General features: G+C 38.9%; 1 protein-coding gene across 16 annotated transcripts in view; it reads left to right on the top strand.

The window, feature by feature from the left end:
• Positions 1–23,981, top strand: part of KLF12 (KLF transcription factor 12) — a 458,192-nt gene that overhangs the window by 362,315 nt on the left and 71,896 nt on the right. For 13 of the 16 annotated variants that reach the window (XR_010123592.1, XM_063650933.1, XM_054446219.2 and 10 more), the window contains one exon: positions 17,085–17,147. Coding sequence is in view for 15 of the 16 variants with exons in the window: in XM_063650933.1 (XP_063507003.1) it covers positions 17,085–17,147 (63 nt within the window). In the remaining variant the exon portion in view is untranslated. Of the gene's footprint in view, positions 1–1,352; positions 1,964–17,084; positions 17,148–23,981 lie in introns of those variants that run through there. The other 3 variants (XM_063650938.1, XM_063650937.1, XM_063650936.1) reach the window with 2 other exon arrangements.

Below are 23,981 nucleotides of genomic sequence, written 5' to 3'. Positions count from 1 at the left end.
GATTTCTCACCTATAAACCACACAGTCAATAAGTGCAGAACCTGGATTTGAACCCCAGCAGTCTGGTCTAGAGTCTAGACTCTTAACCATGTTACTACATAGCCCTTCCATGAAGTTTCTATGCTGATTTATACATTTGTACCACACTACTGTCTGTTACCCGGCTTAGAAAACAGTAGAAACTAAGAACATGTTCTGCTTCATTAATTATTATTTTTAAACATTGAAATGTTAATCCTTTGTATGATTAAATTGTATTGCCTTGTTTCTTAAATTCCCAGGGCAAGAATGAAAGAGTGAAAACATCAATTGATTCTATTAATATATTAATTTTATCATTTCTTTTTTTTAATTGTGGCATTTCTATTTTACTGCTTGGTAATAGGCAGTTTTTTAGGCCTATGCTTTGTGTGTTGTTGATTACATATATGAAATTATTTTATTTGGCTCTAGGTTTATTCTTATTTCTGCAACTATCTCAGGAACTCTGTCAAGACACTTGCTTTCTTTTTTGTCAAAGCAAAAATAAAGCTAAATAATAAGGATGCAATTGTGGGTAATTTCCAGACCCAGCCTATTTTGCATAACATCTGTATTCAATCAGGGACTACAAATTTAAGCAAACTGCTCTAATCATATTTTGTAAATTCAGTTTGTCTTGATTATTTAAAAGAGGGTATCAAGATTGGTAGATTTAAATATAGGTTAAATCTATTTTATAGCCATTCATCCATCTACATTTTGTAATAACAATGATGGAGAAAGATTAGCTCTAACAGAAAAGTTACAAAAAAAATAAATAATGGTGTACCTCAGAGCTATTGTGGGTTCAGTTCTAGACCACTGCAATGAAGCAAACGTTGCAATAAAGTGAATATCACAAGGCAAGCCACACAAATTTTTGGTTTCCCAGTGCATATAAAAGTTGTTTAAACTATACTACAGGAAGTGTGCAATAACATTGTATCTTAAACAGTGTATGTACTTTAATAAAAATACATTATTGTCAAAAAATGCTAATGATCATCTGAGCTTTCAGTGAGTCGTATTTCTTTTTGCTGGAGGCAAGACCCTCCACCAGCAAAAACATTATGATCCTCTGAAGACTGACTGATCAGTGTGGTGGTTGCTGAAGGTTGGAGTGGCTGTGGCAATTTCTCAAAATAAGACAACAGTGAGGGTTGCTGCATCCATGGAGACTGCCTTTCATGAAAGATTTCTCTGTAGCATGCAGTGCTATTTGATAACATTTTACCCACTATAGAACTTCTTTTGAAATTGGAGTCAATCCTCTGATACAGCTTTATCCACTAAGTTTATGTAATCTTCTAAATCCTTTGTTGTCATTTCAGCAATGTAAACAGCAGCTTCACTAGGAGTGCATTCCATCTCAAACTGCTTCTTTTATTCATCCATGAGGAGCCATTCCGGCCGGGCGCGGTGGCTCACGCCTGTAATCCCAGCACTTTGGGAGGCCGAGGCAGGCGGATCACCAGAGGTCGGGAGGTCGAGACCAGCCTGACCAACATGGAGAAACCCCGTCTCTACTGAAAATACAAAAATTAGCCAGGCGTGGTGGCACATGCCAGAGGCTGAGGCAGGAGAATCGCTTGAACTTGGGAGGTGGAGGTTGCGGTGAGCCGAGATTGCACCATTGCACTCCAGCCTGGGCAACAAGAGCGAAACTCCGTCTCAAAGAAAAAAAAAAAAAAAACATTCCTTGGGTGCTGAGCTATGAGGACGCAAAGGCATAAGAATGATATAACAGACTTGGGGACTCGGGGGAAGGTTGATGGGTGACAAGGGATAAAAGACTACACACTTGGTACAGTGTACACTGCTCAGGTGACAGGTGCACCAAAATCTCAGAAATCACCATTAAGGAACTTTTCCGTGCAACCAAACACCACCTGTTTCCCAAAAACTGCTGAAATTTAAAAAAAAGAAAAAAGAAATGACTTCATCTGTCCAAGTTAACATTTTTTAAAAGAGTTGCTTCTTTGCTCATAAAATAAACAAAGTAGGATATTGTTTAAGAGTGTGGCGTGGGAGTCTGAAATTGTAGCCATTCAGTCACATCTTCAGGCCCCACTTTTAACTCTAGTTCTCTTGCTCTTTCTACCACATCTACTTAACTTCCTCCACTGAACTCTTGAGTCATCCATGAGGGTTGGAACCAACTTCCAAACTCCAGTTAATGTTGATATTTTGATCTTTTCTCATGAATTATGTGTGTTCTTAATGGCATCTAGATTGGTGAATCCTTCTCAGAAGGTTTTCAATTAATTTTGCTCAGATCCATCAGAAGTTATCTATGGCAGCCATAGCCTTATGAAATGTGTTCTCCAATTCCCTGATGCCAAGAAAGTGTCCAACAATTCAATTAAATTCTAATGCTAGCTATGCAGTTAGCACAGATGCCACAGCTCAAGGGCTCTGTCCCTCAAGACTGCTAGCACTTCAGATGCCAGCTCCAAATGGGGTCCCCAAGCTTTTGTCTGTCTCACTAGAACTTGGGAAATTCCCATAATCCTGTCTCTAGTTCAGTAATTGGTGAGAACGCCTTGCAGAACTTAGGAAGGCATTTCACTTATGATTACCAGTTTTTGATAAAGGATGCAACTCAGGGGCAGTCAGATGAAGAAATGCATAGGGTAAGGTATGGCGGGGAACCCTGAGTTTCCATGTTCTCTCCAGGTGCTCCATCCTCCCAGCATATGGATGTATTCACCAACCTGACAGCTCTCCAAACCCTGCCCTGTAGGGGGTTTTATTGAGGTTTCATTCCATAGGCATGAGGATCAAATCATTGGCCACTGGTGATTGTGCTCACTCTCCAGGCCTCTCTCCGCTTTCTAGAAGTTGGAGGTTGGGGCTGAAATTTCTAACCCTGTTTCTGGTGAGGAGCTAAAAACCTGAAACTCTCTAGGGGGTTCTGCCATATGTCATCTCATTAACATAAACCAAGGCATGGTCAAAGGAGGTTTATTATGAATAACAAAAGATACTCCAGTCACTTAAGAAATACCGAAGGTTTTAGGAGCTCTGTGTCAGGAAGCAGGACAAAGATCAGATAATTAATTTTTTATTATACAACACATAGGCAGACTAATATGTATATTATATGCTGTTTATTGATAAATTAGATGGTCATTTAAATAGCCGAGACTAGTTTATGACTTCTAAACATAATCCTCAACTGCAAACAGCATCACTGTTTGGTAAATATGAAACTATAATATTTGCCACACATTCTATCATTTTAGCTTATGTCTGCTTAACATTTTTTAAAAGAGCTGCTTCTTTGCTCTTAAAATAAACAAAGTAAGGTGTTGTTTAAGAGTGTGGCATGGGAGTCCCTCAGGCCTGGACTTGAGTTTCAACCATGGTATGCGACCTTGGGTTAGGTACGTAACCTCTCTAAGCTTGCCTTTCTCGTTTGCAAAGTGAGAATAATACCTGCATGACAGGCTGTTGTTTGGTGAGGCTCTCTAGTGAAACTCTTAGCACAGGCCAGGCGCGGTGGCTCACGCTTGTAGTCCCAGCACTTTGGGAGGCCGAGACAGGCAGACCACTTGAGCCCAGGAGTTCGAGACTAATCTAGGCAACATAGGGAGGCCTCACCTCATCTCTACAAAAAATAAAATAACTAGCGGGGTGTGGTGGCAGGCGCTTGTTGTCCCAGCTACTCGGGAGGCTGAGGCAAAAGGGATCACTTGAGCCTAAGAGGTCAAGGCTGCAGAGCCGTGATTGCACCACTGCACTCCAGCCTGTATGACTGGAGTCATACAGAGGGAGACCCTGTCTCAAGAAAAACAAAAAAGAAACTCTTAGCACAGTACAAAGTTCATGGGAGCTCTTGCTTTACGAAAACACTTGTGTTTGCGTAACTGCCAAGTGTCATGGAACACTGTCATGCCTATTCTATGCCACTCAGTTTTTCCCTCAAGCATTTTCAAGAGCTCCTTTTTCATTGGCTCCTTTGACTTAACATACAAAATTATGGCTTTTGTTTTCTTTTCTTTTTTTTTTTTTTGAGACGGAGTTTCCCTCTTGTCACCCAGGTTGGAATGCAGTGGCGTGATCTCAGCTCACTGAAACCTCTGCCTCCCAAGTTCAAGCGATTCTCCTGCCTCAGCCTCCCAAGTAGCTGGGATTACAGGCATGTGCCACCATGCCCAGCTGATTGTTTTGTATTTTTGGTAGAGATGGCATTTCACCATGTTGGCCAGGCTGGTCTCGAACTCCTGACCTCAGGTGATCTGCCCGCCTCGGCCTCCCAAGGTGCTGGGATTACATGTGTGAGCCACCGTGCCCAGGCTTCTGTTTTCTTTAAGAAAAGACAGAGTAAGGGAGGGAAAGAGGAGGAAGGGAAAGATTACCTAGATATTAGTCTTTTTCATTTCTAGTCCATTTGCACACCTGTTGCCATTGAATTGTTTTTTTTTCTTTTGAAATGGAGTTTCATTCTTGTTGCCCAGGCTGGAGTGCAATGACGCAATCTTGGCTCACCGCAACCTCTGCCTACCAGGTTCAAGCAATTCTCCTGCCTCAGCCTCCCATGTAGCTGGGATTACTGGCATGTGCCACCACGCCCGGCTAATTTTGTACTTTTAGTAGAGACAGGGTTTCTCCATGTTGATCAGGCTGGTCTTGAACTCCCAACCTCAGGTGATCTGCCCGCTTCAGCCTCCCAAAGTTCTGGGATTACAGGCATGAGCCACCATGCCCAGCCGCCACTGAATTCTTATATGACACTATCTTGTACATTATTCATCTGAAGCGAAATCTTCCACTTTCAAGAGAGAAAAATCTCAAAACATCAATTGCATCATCAAGGACATTGTACCTTCTGGGATGTACCCCCTTAGCACGAACTCGTTCTTCCCATTAAGGTAGTCATGCGCTCAACCAATCGTCCCCTCTTCCTTTTTGTACGTACGTCTTTCTTCACTCATACCTGGCTGCCTCTCCACGCCTGCACAAAAGTTGTATCTTAGGAGACCCAGCCCAAATCTCACACGATTCGCTGGAAGGAGTTTTTCTGTCCTCTGACCTCTTGAAGTAATCATATTTCGTTGATTTCTTTACTGTTTAGTTATCTGCTGCCTTCCAACTATTCTTCTATTTGCAGAATCGGGTGTTCTTATCTTATACTGTTGTTGTTTAACCTTTCTGAGACTATTGTATACTTCCCCAATTGGACTGTTGTCTTTTTTTAAGATCAGAGGCTATATCTTAGTTTTCTTTAGTGTTACCTAAATTGATTGGTAGGTGCATTTAATGTAGGAATGCCTAATCCATTTTAATCAGTTGCTTCCTGTTCATGAATATTTTTTTCAATCACGATGGTAGAGTGCTTCCTAAGCAACCAGAACAATGACGCAGTGATTCATATCAAAAATAACCAAAATAACAACCAGATGTGCTTTAATTTGGCTATTTTGTTAATATAGTAATAACCAGTATGTGTTTCTGCAGGGTAAACTCCGTACCCTCTTTGGCTTGTCCTACATGAAGCAGCGGAAACCAAATACCAGTGGCTGGAAGTGGGGCAGAGGGGAGAATAGTGAATTTGAATGTGACTACTATAAGTGATGTTGATCAAATGTGAGAGTCCCAGTGCATTTTGAAAGTGCTTGTGTGGTGGGTGCATTGCTATTTGTCCAATCCTTTTGGTGGGCTGGCATGTGATACTTCATAAACTTCTTGCCAATCTCCACAAGTACCTTTAGCCTTGTGGGTACTGATTTATATGTTTGGCAGCTCTTACACTCAGATGCCAAGTCCTGAAATAAAGTGTCTCTGTATAAGCTGGTAGGTCAGGTCCTGGCTTCTTTGCCTTGAAGTTCTGCAAGCTTCTTGGCTGTCAGTATTGGCAGTGAGGAAACTGCTACTACAGCTGTTTACGGATTAGATGGCTCTGTGATTCAGTACTGAATCCATCTCTTGGATACCATTCCTCTTGATTTATTTGGTGTCCACTTAAAAAAAACAAATTGAGACTTAAATACACACACACCTGCATAAATCCATTTCTTTTTAACACATTATTTAAAATAATAATAATAGTCACATTTAATTAATAGATTGAAAGTTTTCCAGCATTTGAAATTTTATTGGAAGTGAAATGTAAGCTACATTTTTTCCTTAGAGATGGCTTATCATCTTTAGAATCTAGTTTATGCCATTTTCATTATGCCTGTGAACCAAATGATGTAAAATTTTGTCCTATTCAAAGGAAAAATGGTACAGCTTAGTGAGCTATAACACCTTCTTGAGAGAATGCTAAATTGTAATAGGTCCAATTTGAGGTGACAAAATGTCTGTATTACATACTTTAACTTTGCCTTTTTTTATAGCCTAAATGAGGCATCTCAAAATTAATGCAGCCAGAAATAGCAAAGGCATTTGAAGTAATTCCTCGACTACTTATTACTTTTTCTCAACAGAGCTCACCAAATAAATGGTGTTACCGGTGGGACTAATAGCGTAACTACCAATCAGAATGTCTTCCAGTTCATGAAATGTCTCCAACTCAATCCACACTAACAACTAAATAAAGTAGTTCAGTTCATGTAATAAAGAACTAGAACCTTAATGTACCATTTACTGAACACTGAAAAATAATATATTTATATCCATGAAAAGGAAAGTGGAAAATTGAAGCAATTATCAATTGCTATCTCAGGTCAAAGCAAAATTTGGGATCTGTATAACCTAGATAAATGTCAGTTCCATGATATAGGTTGTATTTCTCTGTACACATAATCTAAATTTCCCCAAAACTTACCATAGCATTATTTTATCAACCTTTGAAAATGCCTTCATCTCTTTTTCTTTTACTCTTTTCTTTCTACCACTCTTCAGCATTCCATTTATTAGTAATTCTGTACTCAGTTCATGCAAAAAACCATGAAAATAAAGGTGGAATTCATCAGTTTTTACTTTGAAAAAAGAGTGATAGGCCAGGCACAGTGGCTCATGCCTGTAATCCCAACACTTTGGGAGGCCGAGGTGGGTGGATCACCTGAGGTCAGGAGTTCGAGCCCAGCCTGGCCAATATGGCGAAAGCCTGTCTCTACTAAAAATACAAAAATTAGCCGGGCATGGTGGCACATACCTGTAATCCCAGCTACTCAGGAGGCTGAGGCAGGAGAATCACCTGAACCCAGGAGGCAGAGGTTGCAGTGAGCTGAGATCGTGCCATTGTACTCCAGCCTGGGCTACAGAGCAAGACTCCATCTTAAAAAAAAAAAAAGAATGCGAGAGAAGGTACATATATATGCACACACAGACACACACACATGTACTTTATATTTGTAAACATGTATAGATTGTTACTGATAATAACTGTTGAATGAAAAACTATATCACTAAGTAAAAAACAGAAAAAATAATTTCTAATAGATCTGTATTGCTTATATTATTATCCCAGCAAAGCCCTGGCACTTGAAAATTATTTTATTTTGAAATAACTTTAGAATGTAAAAATTGCAAAATTATTATAGAGAGTTCACATATACCTTTCACCCAGTTTTTCTAATGTTAATATCTTACATCCTCATAGTATAATTATTCAAACCAATAAATTCTCGTTGGTCGAACAATTAACAAAACTACTGACCTCGTTTGGATTTCACCAGTTTTCCCACTGTGTCCACTAATTTCTCTGGTGGTGAGGAAGTGACGGATAGATCTGCCCTGACATTCTGGCTTGGGATGGTTCCATGTGTGGGCCAATGCAGGTCCAAAGAACCCACATCTCCTGTAGGGCCAAAGCTTTTCTTTAAGGTACATCATTTTTCAGTCACCGTCTCTTACATTTTGTACTTTATCTTTTTAATGTATAATCTGTATATGTGTGTGTGTGTGTGTGTGTGTGTATAGTTTGTATATGTATACACACACATATATTGACTTATTTATTTTTCCAGATTATTGCAGCAACACATCTTTAGGAAAAATAAGACTACTATTATGAGTTCTCATCATCTCTTTTTATTTATAGAGCAGTATTTAATGTGTGCCTACTTTGTATTGGACATAACAGCCTGGTACTAGGCATAAAGTGGTGAGCTAGGGAGAAATAGTTCTTACTTTTTATCAAATAATCACTCTCCATATAATTACAAGTGCATATAATTCATAAGTGCTATGAAGGGCAATGCAGGGAATGATGAGAATCTGTAAGATGGAGACATGATCCAGTTTGGTGAGTTGGAGGGAGAGAAGTGACATTTGAACTGCAGAGCTGAGGAAGGGGTAGGAGTAAACTAGGCGGGGCTGGTAAGGGGGGCTGTGAATAAAAGGACCAGCATGTGCACAGACACTGAGCTGAGAGCAAGAAACAGAAAACAGAAGGGGATGTTGTAACATCATGAAGCTTGGAGAGGTGGGTGGCTGGCTGATAGGCATTCGGGCCATGTTGAGATTTGGGTCAACTTCAAAAGCAATGGAAAGCCATTAAAGGGACAGGGGAGCTGAAAAATATCACTATGCTATAGTGCAGCCAAGGGATTAGGGGAGGTGATAAAAAAGAGGAATGGGTTAGAATAGGTGGGTGACTGTGGAAATGGAACACAGATAGAATGGACATAGTGTCATAGCCATCCCTGTTTGTGGATATGGAAAGAGTTCAGACCAGGGTAACTCGTGGGTTTCTGGGTTGTTTAACAGAATTGATATTGGTGTTAATGACTGCTCAAAGCAACACTGAAGGAAAAGCAGATTGTTTTTTGCCTTTCTGACATTGAAGAAATGGGGGAGACGCTCTCTTTTCTGTCCTGACGTTGGTCATGAGATCATATGAGCCTGAACTGAGTCATGAAACTCCAACCTTCCATCCAGTGAGATCCCTGGTATTCTCTGAATGAGTGGGAAGAGAGGTTTAAAGTCAATCGAGAAGATGTCCTGTTCCCTAGGGTCCTGGCCCTGGTCTGGTGGTCTTCTCACTTAAATTCTGCCTCCACGAAGCTCGGGGCTCACCTATGATTTATATGCTAAGGATACTCAGGTCTCTAGCTCTTCTCAGAATTCTCTGCTGAACCCCAGATGTGTATGTGCATCTGACAGTTAAAAACTTGTATTCTTTTTTAATCCAGAAACATGATCCTCCTTTATTCCCTATATTGGCTTCTTTGATTATCCACATCAGAACCCTGGATGTCATCCAAAAATTGTTACCTTACTTCTGCCTCACTTACCCACACCTCACATATACTTAGACCAGATCCTGCAGATACGCCTAATCTGTGTCCATCCTCTTCTCACTCCTCCCTCGACCCACCGTCATTCCTGCTGTGTCCATCTGAATCCCGCTTTGTGACATTATTGCAGGTGTCCTCTCATGGACTCCTGTGCCTTGCATTCCCCTCAGACCACCCTCTGTACTGCTGCCAAGGTGATTTTTCTGGTATACAAATCTAATTGTGCCAGTTCCAATCTTAAAATCCTTTGGTGGCTGTCCTTTAATTCCGTTTGAGTTAACCATTTACCACAACACACAACACCTGTAATCTCCTGCCCCTCCAGGCTTGCTAAACCTTTCCCTCTGGTTGTCTACACCGATTTGTGGTTTTGCCATTGGACACGTTCCCACCCTTTGGTGCTTTTTCATATCGCCAGAATTCCCCTTTCCTTTTCCACATCTGAGAAATGTATCCTTTAAAGTGTACCTCATTCATTGTCCTAGGGAAACTCCCATGTTTATTCCAAAGCTTAATTCAGATGCCCCATGGCCGTTTATCTGCCCCTGCAGCTGTTTATCACATGGCACCATCATGGTCAATTATTTGTCTAAGCTCACCTTGCAGTGCTGGCTTCTTCAAGTCAGGAACTGTGTTTGAATCCTTGTAGCATCCCCTCCCCTCACACACTTCATAGCACGTAGGAGCCTGGAACACACTTAAGAACTTAGAATGGTGCATGGCACAGTAGAGACTCAACTAATATTTGAATTAATGAGTAAGTAATAGGTGCACAATAAATGTTGGTTAAGTAAAAGATAGACAGGTTGTATATATGGCTCTGAGCAATAGAAGAAAGACTGATATGGCTGCACAGCTCTGTGACCCAGTTTCCGACTCCTGAGAAATTTATGTATTGATATGTGCATCTTAATCCCATCTTAACATCAAGCTTATCTCCTGCAAATACTTCCAAGAATCTTTACCCTCTGGCCATGCCATATTATTCACTTCATACCTTGAATTCACTTTCATACTTAGATGAGTAACTTAGCTCCTCTTCTTGGAGTGCTTTCCTACCATTGTTCAATTTTGCCTCTGAAAATTGTACCTATTCTTTTTGTCCTAGCCTAAAAGTCTCTTCCTCCTGGAAACGTTCTCTGGTATTTCACAGTTTGAATTCATTCTAACCCTGTTTTTACTTTTATGAAATTTGAAATCTCTTCTAATTTTCCTATCCTATTTTGTAATAGTTACTACCTGTTTATCTCAACTGGACTGTAAGCTGCTTGAGGGCAGGGATGCTATTTTGCTTACAATGCAAGACCTCGCACATAGTAACTGTTGAGTGAAGTTTGTTGGATTGAATTAATAATGTTCAATTACTGATGCTTTAGGTGCTCTGGAGGTTTTCAGTAAGTAATTCACTGAGATTGCTCAAATTTCTAAACCTAAAACATTTTTATATTTTTCTATACTCATTGTTTAACAAATGTTTATGCATCTATGCCACATGTTTATTATATGTGAACAATGTATTATGCTAAGCTCTGAGGATGCAATAGTTTATTAGACAGACATGGTTATTGCATCCATCCTGGAAGTTGTAGTTTAGTAGGAAAATCAGGCCAATCATACAACAGCTATTTATTGAGTGTCTACTTTAGTACCAGGTACTGGAGATATGACAGTGAGCAAAAAGAGAAAAGTTCCCTTGTCCCCTGGAATATGCTGTCTAGTTGGAGAGACAGGTTAAATAAACTAAACATACTAACAAATAAATCTTGAGTTAACCCATGCTAAGTGCCCCGTGCCATGAGAACTAAGAGCAAGTTCACCAAGACCTGGAGGTTAGGGAGGGCATCTTACAGGTGAGCATCAGCAAATCAGCTTAGCAGGGAGAGAGGAGAACATCTAGTGTCACTGCCCCAGAGAGAACAAGTGGGGATGGTGGGAGATAGGGCCAAGATTAATTAATACATTATAATTGCACACCAAATGCTCTTTTTGGAATTCCTCATTCTGTTGGTGTATATCAGAAATAAATGTTTCCTTCAAACTGTTATATTTTTAGCACAGTTTAACTTCTCTCTTTCAGTGTCTATGACATTAGAATAAGAGTTATAGTAAACAGTTAAAAAAATGTTCACATATTGGCTAGGCATGGTTTTGAGTTCAGAAGTTTGAGACCATACTGGCCAACATGGTGAAACCCCATCTCTACTAAAAATACAAAAAATTAGCCATTACAGGTGGTGCATGCCTGTAATCCCAGCTACTCAGGAGGCTGAGCAGGAGAAATCCTTGAGCCAGGGAGGCAGAGGTTTCAGTGAGCCAAGATGGCACCACTGCACTCTAGCCTGGGTGACAGAGGAAGACTCCATCTCAAAAAAAAAAAAAGTTCACCTATTAATTGTATATAATATTTAAGTTCAGCCTACTTTTCTAAAAGTAACATAAATGGTTTTCATGAGAGAAATTTTAGTATAAAGGCAGGTGGAGAACCTTTTAAAAATATATGGCATTTCTAATAGTCATTTAATCACTGGCCTGAGGAAAACCTGAGAATAAAAAGGGCCCACTGAATTTAAACACTGGTCACACTCATATTTTTATTTGGTCATGGGTAGTGTATTTATATTAAAATAACATCTAGAGTAACCTAAATAATCAGGAGAACTTGTTTTCAGTACAACTGAGTGTAAGAAGAAAGCAATACCAAGAATTATTTTTAAATTATCTTTTATATAATTCTGCATAGGAAAATTCTGATATTTAGTAATTATGGAATTATTTTTAGGTTAATCTTTTCTTCAGCAAATGTAGTAAACTGAGTTGTTAAAGTATGTATTATGTTTAATGCTTTGCACAATGTATAGATAATCATTTAATCATTAACCTAATTAAAATATAGGTTAATGATTATATAACCTAAATGGTTTTAGAAAAAGAACATATGTACATAATAATTTCTTATAATCTTGGTATAAAATATCTAATCTTGCTAGATGAGTAATGTCCTACAAGAAAGATTTCATTGGTCTGTGGAATAATCATTTATTCTCATTCTTCTCAGTATGAAACAGCCTCTCTAACTTATGGGGTGTGTGCACAAGTGGACTCACATGTTATTCTAAGGTTTTTTGGCCTGAGCAACTGAGTGAATAATTCTGCCATTTTTGAAATTGAGAAGATACAGGAAGGAACATCTGTTTTTTGTTTGTTTGTTTTCAGAGAAAGGCTGATATTAAGAAACCTGGGTCTGGTTTTCAGAGAAGATCTAAGGCTGGAGGTAGACATTTGGGAGTCGTGGTGATGTGGGTGGGAAGGTCATGATGGTAGCTCAGTTGGAGCCTCTTTTAGCTACAGAGTGAGTTTAAATAGTGGAGAGGAAAGGTTATAGGAAAGTGACAACTAGCCCATGCCAACATTTAGAGTTTGAAAGAATGAGAGGAGGAGGTTCAAGCAAAGGAGAGAGAAAGGAGGAAAGCCAGAAGAATGTCTTGGCTGCTGAGTAAAGAACCTGTTCAAGGATGGAGTGATAATTTATGTCAGTTGCTGCTGAGAAGTTGAGGACTGAGAATTCACCATTAGATTTGAAAACATGGAGACTATTGATGGCTGTGATGAGGGCGATTTCATCAGAGGGGTGTGGATACCAACTACATTGGATTCTAGAGAAAATGGAATGTGAGGAAGCATGGATATAGCTAGAATTAATTTCTGCCCTCTAAAATTTACATGTGTTGTACATTATGTATTTAAATAGCAATGCTAATATAACAAGGAACATTCATAAACAGAGATAAAGTATATTATTATGACTGTACTTCTTGTAAGTACCCACATGCTTCATATTTAGTCCAAGAAAACCATTACTTCCACTTTATATCTACTTATATTATAAAATGTTCAATTGGGCTTAAATACATGGAAAATTTTCTATTTAAGACCCTGGTGCTAATTCATCTTATTACATCCTCTGGGCTGGGTGGAGGGAATATATATAAATATCAGATGATGTAAGACAGGTCAGACAGGTCAGACATACCTGTGTTTAAATCCTTACTTTTCTCTTTACTACCTACGTGACCCCAGCAAGTTACCAAATCTTCTGAGCCTATTTTCTCAAAGATAAAATGTGGACAGTAATGACATGAGGATAAATTAAGATAATATGTCTTAATTATTTAGCATGATACCAAGCAAATAGTCAGGGCTCTGTAAATGGGTGCAAGTTTGCATTGCCGTGATTACTGTCTTGTTCTTGAATGGGTCATAACCTAAATACTATGCAGTTTAGTACACAGAAGATGGATCTTCTAATAAAGAGCAGAAAAATGAGCTGCCTGAGAGTAAGCCATACCTTATAAGCCATAGTTTTTGGTTTGTATTATTCTGTCCATGTTTATTTCTTGGTTTGCTTTCTCGCCTTTAGTAAAGTTGTATAAGCATGGTAGGTAAGACTGCAGGCTCTGTAGAGCAGATTTGTAATCTTAATCCCCTGGAATTACCTGGATAGTCCAGCTCTATCCTCTGACTTCCCATCCTTTCATGTCTAATCAGCACTGCTAGTGATAATAGCTAACATGTATTGACTGCTTCCTAAGTACTGAGCACCATTCTAAAGATTTTATAGCTGTTAACTGATTTAAACCTCGCAGCCCTAGGTAATAGGCACCATTATTACCTCCATTTGCCCTGATGAGGAAACTGAGGCACAGAGAGGTTAAATAACTTGCCCAAAGATGACACCGTTGGTAAACAGTGAAGCTGGGATTCAGTCAGGCAGGCTGGTCACACAATTTTCACTCTTAACCACTTCATCCTAATTCCATTTGGGATGATAAGATTGCATTAAGTTATCACAGCTTTCCTGTGGTGCAGATAGTAAAGTGGGACCAGTATCCTTCCCCAGCAATTCATGAGTGGCTGATGATTTGTGTTGGGGATCAAGGTGTTGCATCCCACCTTCAGTCACCAGGGGGTGCCATTCAGGTAGGTTTATGAAAACATTGAAAACCAGAATGATGGTATTCTCTTGATTAACTATAGATGGCAGTCATTAAGATGCAAGGTTTTGAGAGTCAGGTTCTTTGGTGCTTATACCCAAAGAAGAAAGAGCCATTTTTGTATTAAGTCATCTAAAAAGTTCTCATATGCTTAGCAAGAAAGCTAAATTAAGCTCTGCACTGGGTAAAATTATAAACATGCTCTCTGCTCCAGATGAGTAAGTGTATATAAATAGAACAATTGGTACACATGGCCCTAATGGTATAGCTTCCCTGTTTTCTATGTAATCACCAAATGTGAGCATTTCCACCTGACAGACTGTCAGTCTCAGAAGAGCACATTCAATACATGTTACACAACAACCAAGATTGCCCTTTTCTTCAGCGTGGTGTTTTTTCTTTCCACATCCAGCAGTTAGTACTAAGGCCTGAAACCCTTAGTTACAGAACAAAGTGGCTTAGCAGTAATCGAGCCTGTGTGAGGCTAAGGGAAGAATAATGAACATTCCCTGCAAGCTTCCTGCCTAGATGCAGGTGCAGGAATCAGGAGGTCATGAATAATGCATGACATGCAGATTAGGTGGTGGTTTCTCCTACAGAGGTTTTGACGTTGCTACCTGCCTGGCTTCTATATGTGGAAAGAAGGCAGAAGATGGCAAAAAGTGTCACAGTTTAAAGACTGAGCTCAAAAAAAACATGCCATATCCTTTTGAAGAAATAAAATATAGGGGGTTGGTGAAGTGCAAGGCTTATGGTCTACTTTATCAGACGAAGTATGTGCCAAGTTATCAGTGTACTTATTCCCTTTGAGGACAGAAATAAAGCTTTGTTCATTTACCTTTTTAATTTAGGAAACCTTATAATTATTTGTTCATATACACACAATCAGGACTTCTTTTCCAAAGACTTTCCTAAGGAATTCTTTTCCTGAGACTGCTAAACCATTATAGAAATTCTCCATTTGCAGTATTTGATCTATGGATCAGTGAAATTTTCCTAAAAGATACAAATACCTAGAGAATGTTTTCATTATGGATTAAACAGACCCTCTTTTTCTTCACTAATATATGCAGTAAACAGCATCAATAAGAGAATACTTCTGTCATTAAACTTCACCCAGTGGAATTTTCATGATGAAATAGTTTCTTTGTACCCCTAGGGTTAAGGAGGGGACAATATAAAAAGTAAACGTGTAACGGATAGAGGACAAATTAAAGAACTGTGAGTATTTGGGACCGATTAAACTTTGTTTAAATAGTTAGAATTCTGATACCCCAGTGAGGGTATAGGGAAAGTTCAGGAAAATTTCCTGCACTTCCTCTTAGGTCAGGGGGCTTTAACTGGGGAGAACTTTTTTGGCTCAAATATCCATTTTAAGGATTGTATTTCAAGCAGACAGAAGGTAAAAAAGTAAAAGAATAAAAGAGGAAAAAATTACGCTTGCTACCTTTCGTATAATTTTTATGTACTACTTTTATTGCATTTTCCCCCTCTTTGTCCAATTTAGGATACTGGATTATGAACTGGCTTTCATTTCTAGCTGAGTCTGTCATTTCCACTAGGCCCCAGTTTGGCTGGACGCCAAGACCAACAGGTGATCCTTGTAGCTGCAAAACAGCAGGAAGTGGGCCGTGCTTGAATGAGACAGTTCACCAGAGGGGCTGTCTGGCCTCTCTCCATCTTTCTGCATAATTAACACCCCTTCCCCCATGCCGAGCAGAAAATCTGTGCTGAGCAGCTCAGCTGCAGCAGCCATTGAGAAGCGCTGTGAGGAAAAGAATGTTAATAAGGGATGTTGGAAGAAATAAGCCTTCCGAGTGCAAAGTGCAGTCTGGCTCTGGGTTTAGGGAAAGACTGCAGTTGGTCCTTAGGCGGGGCTGGAACTGCATTATCTGTTTTGGAATGATTTTCACTTATTAAACAACTACAGAGAACTGGGTTTCTTACAAACCTTGGTTCTAACTGGACTTTAAGACCAGTTTTATATCCCTATTTTTTTTCTTGTAAATAAGAGCAATGTATGAAGCATAAAGGGTGAAGGTAATATAAGCTAAGACTGCTTGGATCTCACAAATCCTGGCTAAAGATAGACCATAACAGGAAGCTGGCAGCCGGAAGTAGGGCATATTGTTTTGCCAGTTAGTGACCCACAAAGAGGCGGAGATTTACTAGCTAGGCTTTGATTGGAAGATAACAGCAGTTCCCGGAAGCTTTAAGCTATTTCCAGTGGATGAGTCCAATCCTGGAAGCTTGGAAAGCAAGATATTCTTCACTTCTCCTTTATCTGGCTAAAATTTTGAATTGACTTTACTTTCTTCAAAGTCCAGTGTAGCACATCACTTCCAGAATGTACTCCTCCTAGGAGTACCTGTTCACCCTTCCTTCCTTCCCTGTGCCCGCAGATTCTGTCACAGCACATTTGAATAACGTTGTTTGCTTCCTAGAGTTTTAAATGTGGTAGAATGAAGGAGGGGGCACTTAGACGCCTCTTTGTGCCCACCCTCATGGGAACAGGTACAAAGAGGGCTCACTGAACTCAGGCACCATACCTTAGATAACTTTTACTCACCCTTGTACCTGGCAAGAGTTAGGTATTCAGTCACTTTTGTTGGACTGAATGAATGCATCCATCCTGCCTCTGGGAGTCTCCAGAGTGAACATTATGACAGACCTGTTGTCTTGAGAGTGGTTAAGAAGGAAAAAAGGACCACAGATTTGCAGGCATAGGAATTTAATTGCATCATTTACTAAGAGGGGATCAAGTTCTGGGGATTTTGTATTAAGCAATTCTACAAGAAATTATTTATAAAACATGCCATTTTTTTTAAATTTGCAATTGGGAGTATGCTTTTTCAGTGACTGGATTATTCTCATCTGTCTACAGGGTACATCCGTCCCCAGTATCAAGGGTCCGGGGAAATCGAATGAATAATCAGAAGTTTCCTTGGTGAGTATACAGTCTAATATGAGTATTTGTAGGTCTTACGGGAAACTTTAATAGGGCTTTTGTTAAAATTAAGAGAATTAGTCTTACTTCTCTATACAGAGTACATTCCTGCTAACTGGACTATGTGGTCTTCGTTTCCTTTGGACAGTTCGAAATAAATATTGATGGAGTTCCTTTCCAGCCCAAACTCTTCATTCACCAAAAACTCTGAGTGTAACTTTTTTTTAACAGATATGATCTAAGTTCCCAAGATTATAAACTCTTACCTATTTTAAAGAATGTTTTCCTTTTTTTCGAAGGTACGTAGACCCAGATATTTCTCAGATACCAACTTCAACTTCTCATGAAGATTTCCACAGTTAATGAATCTGTTACATTAGTTTTGGGGATTACAATAAACTCAGTGATTTTTTTTTCCTTGCCATAGCCTTGAATATCCAGGATTTTTTTTTTTTAATTTGGGGAGAACTAAGATCTTTAACTGATGAGTTCTTGAACAAAAATATAGATGGAATTTTGCAGAAACAACCTGAAAAGTTACTTCAACCAGAAAACATAGATGATCGATTCTTTAGAGAAGCGATTTAAAGTGTTTCACAAATATTTCATATGAAACAACAAAAAAAGTAGGCTCAATATCTGTATTTGTTTATATTACTCCATTCCACAAAGTTAACCTTTTAACACATAATGTGTTATTCAGAAAAAAAAAGAAAAACTAAAAAGAAAAAAATGAACTGTGGCCATATTACTTCAAAGATGAATGGAAATTCCATTTTTACTTCATTGAATTATAGTTAGAATGAGATTTTGATTAAAACTATGCCTTTTTTTAAGTATGGGAAGATGATTACCAAAGATTGAGCTTCCAAATTAATTTTATTCCTAAATCAAGATTATTTTTAGACACAAAATAATGACACTTTGAATTTGAATCATGCCTAATCATCTCACCTCCCTTCCCCCACTAAATCTAATTAATTCTCACAATAGCTTGGCGATGTTGTTAAATATTGTGCTTTTCTTTTTCACAGAGGGGGAAATGGGGCACAGAGGCATTTGCTTACACCTTGCCTCAGAGCCGGGGCATCCTTCCTGGTCTCTTATCATTGCTAAAGCATGTTATCCCCTGTCCAGCCTGAAAAGCTAAGGGAGTAATAATATGATGATCATTACGTGAAAGGAAAGGGACAAATCGGGTCTGTTCTTGACTTATCACATGCCAGAAGCTAATGGGTAGAGTACAGAGTTGTCAGGTATGAGATTCAGTTTCCATAACTTGGTTCTCAATGGCTAAATGTAAAACATGGAGTAAATAACAGAGTTTCTTTTCTTGACTTTTCCTCTCTGAAGTATTGAAGTAATGATGTTCCTGCATAATTCATAGCATGTTATTTGTTTAGTAAGTGTAAACCACTTGTATCTCCAGAGAAGTAATCCACGAAAAACAAAAGTGATGTTTACTACTAGCCTTGAGAAAATTCAACTTTTATTTATTCAGCAACATTTATTTACAGTCCCAGGCACTGTAAGAAGCACTAGATTAGAAAGATAAATAAAACATGGTTTCTGTCCTCAAGGGCCTACCTGTCTTGCAGGGCAGATGTGTGTGTGTATGTGTGTGTAATGTCACATACACAGACATATATACGATATCACACAAGCACATAATATACAATGTGGGTAATGCTCTAAGGAGATATATTTATAATATAATGTTTAGAAGGAGAAGTTAGCAGCTTTATTTAAGACTAATTTGAGAGTTCATACTCGGGAGGGGGTGAAATATAAAGGAAGGAACAAGGCTGTCAGAAAATCCATCCCAAAGGAGAAAGTTTTTGAGCAAAGACCTAGAATTAGTAAGAAAAGCAGAGTTGAGCTAGTGTTTCCTTTATAGATTGATGTACGCATAGAAAGACCTGGAGGTATTTCCAAATTGACTCTAGTAGGAGCATACATGGATTTAATACGTGTACGTTATTTGGTCATGAGCTAGCTAAGATTTCTATGGTATATATACTACCTTGAATCTTCCTTAGGTAAATACTGTGAGTCTAGTATATGGAAATAAATCACCTGGCTAGGAAGAAGTCCCATGAATCACCTAGCCTGTACTTCTAGTAAAGTGATAAACACTTATTATTTCTTTGTGAAATATTGGCCCTGAAAATTCAGAAAGTTGAGAGACTCATACTGGCAATGAAGAGGAAGGGAAAGTGATAGTTGCTCTCCCCCATCTATCAGCTGGGTAATTTGTAGGATTAGATGTCAAGTTCAACACTAGCTTGGCTCTGGCTTAGGTTCAACCTGCAAACACTGTATTTGAGAATTACGAACAGTGATTTTTGTGAAGGTAGCTTAGCAAATACCCCAATCAATAAAATTGTGTTCATCAAATAAGTAATTAAAGTTCAGGAAAAGAAGAAAATCCTCCAACTTAACACTATTAAGGTATGTATAGGTAAGGTATGAAAATCAGTAGGTTGGGAAAGCCTATGGCTGTTGTTGAGTTCCCAAACCAGTGTTTATTATTGAGTTAAGATGGTTTAAACTTTTAACTAGCATTTTTCTTTGCATAATATTGTTGCAAGAGGCAGCATCTGCTGGCCTGATTCATCTGGGAACATTTCCTCTGGAGCTGAACAAAAAGAATATCTGTATAAGGCAAACAAAATCCACTGGAATTGAAATTGTGGTAATATTGTACATACCCAGGGAGGAAACGAGAGCGCGAGGGCCTAAGAGGTCCAACGACATATGTTGGAGTGGATCCAGGCTTGCTGTAACTGTCTGCTAACTCCAAGGGATTAAAGAATGGCAATAAGAACTTCTTGCGGGTATATTAGCACCCCAATAACAAATACCAGATCATTGTACAACTCATTTAGTATTGAATTAATTAAAGGTAGCAAGCCAGGCCAGACATAAACTCTGTTCATCAGAAAGTTTGTCCCCTCAGTACCACGATGCACTAGGAATATTTACTGATTTGAAGATTGATGAAGCCTTTGGGGTTTGGTTGTGTGAATTTCATTCTCTATTTCATCAGACCGCTCCTCTTTACCTTCACCCTTGTCCCTAAATGGAAGTGAGCATGCCTTCCTTTCTCCAGTGACTGTGGTAGGGAAGTAAAAGCCTCTTTTCCTTCTACCCATCTTAGGTTTACTGGCTGGGGCCCTGTAAATTAAACTGACAAAAGACAGATTAACAAAGAAAAATGAGCAGAAGTTTATTAACATGTGTATTTACATACATACATGGGCATGAGTAACCCAGAGGGGTGGTTAAAGCTTGGACTTTTAGAGCATCTTAACAACAACAACAACAACAACAACACAGTTTTTTAGAGAAGTGAAAAAGACAAAGGAAAAGGATTTTGAGCTTCGAGGGGGTACAATTGTAGGAAGGTAAATATACGGGAGAAACTAATGGGAAATAGGGGATAATGAGATGTGTTGTGCAGATTCCTCTGATGCCATCTCTGGGTTGACATAGGAGAGTTGTCTCCAGTGATTAAGAATTGCCTTGCCCTTCCTGGTAGAAAGAGGAAGAGCAGAGACTTTTTCTTGTGTCTCCTCCTTTTTCATTGCCTATAGCTCATAATAATTCTTATGCCGAAGTGGCAAATTTTGAAGTGGCATATTCTACTACCCTTCACGTTATAAACCATTTTTAGAATATTTGCCACTCTTTCTTGCATACAGTAATGCCAGAAAAAAACTATTTTTCTGCGTTTGAGGCAAATGTGGAAAATTCTTATTTAGAGAGTTGAATGTGAAGATAGACTTTTCTTCTTGGCAGATCTTTTTAATTGAAACAATTATATCCTAATATCAGACCCACAGGAGAGCAGCTGTTTCCAGGTCATATTCAGCTGTTTTATTCCTAAAGATATAACAGAAATCTTTAAGCTACATTTTGGTGTGTCTGTGTAGGCTGGCATAGGACAGGGTGGTGTTTAGTGGGAAATATCTGTGAACCAATTATTGCAGTTGACTTAAGGCTCCAGAAATTTCCAGAATCCATGTTCGTATTCTAAAGACGTGCACATTTATATATGCTCCATCTTTAGATTTTCACTTTCTTTTTTCCTCTCCACTTCTTGCTCTATCCTGCTCCATTTTTAAGGTTTTAAAGGACTTGGGCATGTGTCGTTGCTTGATAATGGTGGTGGTCGTGATTGTGCTGTGTACCTAAAACATGTATCAAGGGCTGTTACGTAACAGTGGTAGTGGGAGTCACGTAATACAAACTTTATGGGCTATTTATATGATAACATAGGAAATAAAGCGTTATTAATAGTAATCATTGGCCAAATGTGGTGGCTCACACCTGTGAACCCAGCACTTTGGGAGGCTAAAGTTAAAGAATTGCCTGAGCCCAGGAGTTTAAGACCAGCTGGGCAACATAGTGAGACTCCAGCTCACTATTTTTTATTTACTTTTTAAAATTAGCCAGCCGTGATGGTATGCACCTGTAGTCCTAGCTACTCAGGAGGCTGAGGCAGGAGCCTTGAGCCCAGGAATTCAAGGCTACAGTGAGGTATGATTGTGCCACCTCATTCCAGCCTGGGCAACAGAGCGAGACTCTCTGAAAAAACTATATATGTAGGAATTGTCATTAGTAAAATAGAAGTAATTTTGTAGTTTTCTCTAACCAATTGGATGCTGCCACTACCAGTCTCTATTATTATTTATTTATTACTAATGTGCCTAAGATTTTATGTAGCTGTATACACAAAAAGGCTCCAGTGTTAATGAAGTCTCTATGCAAATTATGATGCATTCTGGGTGTGAATCATTTTTCACATTTGGGTGTGAAAAAGTTCTGTGTCACAAATTTTTGTGGAGGGCAGGAAGAGCCTTTTCACACTTTAATGTTTTAGTGTGGATGTATGGTGCTACAGTGAACTTAAATATTTATATTCATACAGTTGCAAATGTTAGACATGACTTCATGGAATCTTTTTGAGGGATATAACTCAGAGTTTTGTCATAAAAATGAGAACATTATTTCTTGCTTAAACCTTTTTCCTTAACAGAGGAAGGCACTGAAGTTGTTGATATTGGAAATCTCTCAGAAATCTAATGTAGAACAGTCTTTTGAGGAGGGACAGAGCATTTCCAAATTACCAACTTCAAGGCTATAAAGGAAATGCAAGCATCATCAAGTGCAGTTCAACCTCCTTACCTTACAAATGGAGGCCCCCAGTCAAAAATGCTACATGCCAAACCTAGGCATAAATCCAAGCCTCTCGGTGCCTGTTCATCCAGGCCTCTGCATGCCTATCCGGTAGTCTTTCCATGACGTGGCAGTTGTCCACCTGTGCGGAGAGCAAGAGGAATGTGAATGTTTAATTCATTACAAGCTAAGCAGAAGGCTTTTGCCTGGGAAATTCCCATTAGATTGATGGGATCGGAGAGCAAGGAGAAATAGGAGAAGCTTAATGAAGACGTTGCTCCTCATACCAGTATGTGGCACTTACTCCCTGCCAAAATGTTTACTCATTATCTTGCAGATCCTTGCATGCTCATTATTTATAGATAATATTGATTTTCTTATTTTAATTACTAGAGTATTTCACTGCCTTGCTTCTTGACTTACAGAGCAAAAATTATATTATGCATGGACTTTAATATGTGGAAATTCCAGTTCCCAGAATGCAAAGTCTTCATGGTCTTTTTAAGCCATGCGTGTTGGCAAATAAGTCACAGAAGGTTACCTTTAGGTTTGGTTTGGAAGCATGCTGTCTCCAAAGTTTGATAAGAGATTTGGAATATGGGCCATAGTTGGTGTCATCGTTAACCTGCTTGCAAGTTCTCTGTATATGTACTGAATTACAATAAAAAGAAGTGCCTACAGGGTGATGTTACATTTTAAATCCCTCCAAATTCACATCTTTTCTTTGCTATAATGCAGTATTACCTATTAATTTCTTTAATGACTTTACCTCCTCAAATTTAGCTTGGGGACAATTACTTACACTTCAGACTTCTGTCTTCCAAAGTGACCGTATGAGAGAACTGTGGCCTAATTTTCTTAACTTCTCTATCACCCAGAATTTCAGCAAGAGAGATTCATGATAAAAGTAGTTTCTATATTCCTGCTGTTATCAGCTGATTTTGTCTCTAGTATTTCTTTAGTAACAGTAAAGACGATATAAGCGAAAAAAAATTAAAGTAGATAATTTTCTGTAATTATTTCCCTAATTATAGGAGAATTAAGGCTGTAAGGTCATGCTGAGGCCATAAAGGTTACCACTTCTGAGACATTTTCATGTTAAAAACCCAGGAATAGTTTGTCAACCCACAGCTCAGAACCATATTAATATTGTACTGGAAACCTAATGTGTGAACCCATAAGACATGTCATTGTACTCTTTGTTGATTCCTGGTATCTTCCCAGCACTGTACCCAGGTGTGGTGCTATCATGCAATAAAACACCTCCATCATACTAACTAATTATAGCATGAACAGGCAATATTGTTCACAGTTCGAAACGACTTTGTAATTCTGGGGTTTGTAGTCTATTGTTGTCTATTTTTGTTCTTACAGTGGTTTTATACAGCAGAGGAAATTTAAAATTCACACAGTCTGAAATCATGATTTACTCTAGCAAAGCTGCTTAAACTACTGCTTCTTATAGGGGTTTCAATTGTATGATGTGGGTTATTCTCCATCCCAAACCTCTTCCTTTTAAAGTTGTTTAGATGTAGAACTTTAAAATAGCTGGGTGCAGTAGACCGGTTCCTGTAATCCCAGAGACTTGAGAGACTGAGGCAGGAGGATCCCTTGAGCCCAGGAGTTCAAGACCAGCCCAGGCAACATAGTAAG

Source organism: Pongo pygmaeus, chromosome 14 (assembly GCF_028885625.2).
Source record: "Pongo pygmaeus isolate AG05252 chromosome 14, NHGRI_mPonPyg2-v2.0_pri, whole genome shotgun sequence".
Classification (NCBI taxonomy): Eukaryota; Metazoa; Chordata; class Mammalia; order Primates; family Hominidae; genus Pongo; species Pongo pygmaeus.
Note: the sequence above shows the minus strand (reverse complement) of the source record. Positions and strands in the feature narration are given on the sequence as shown.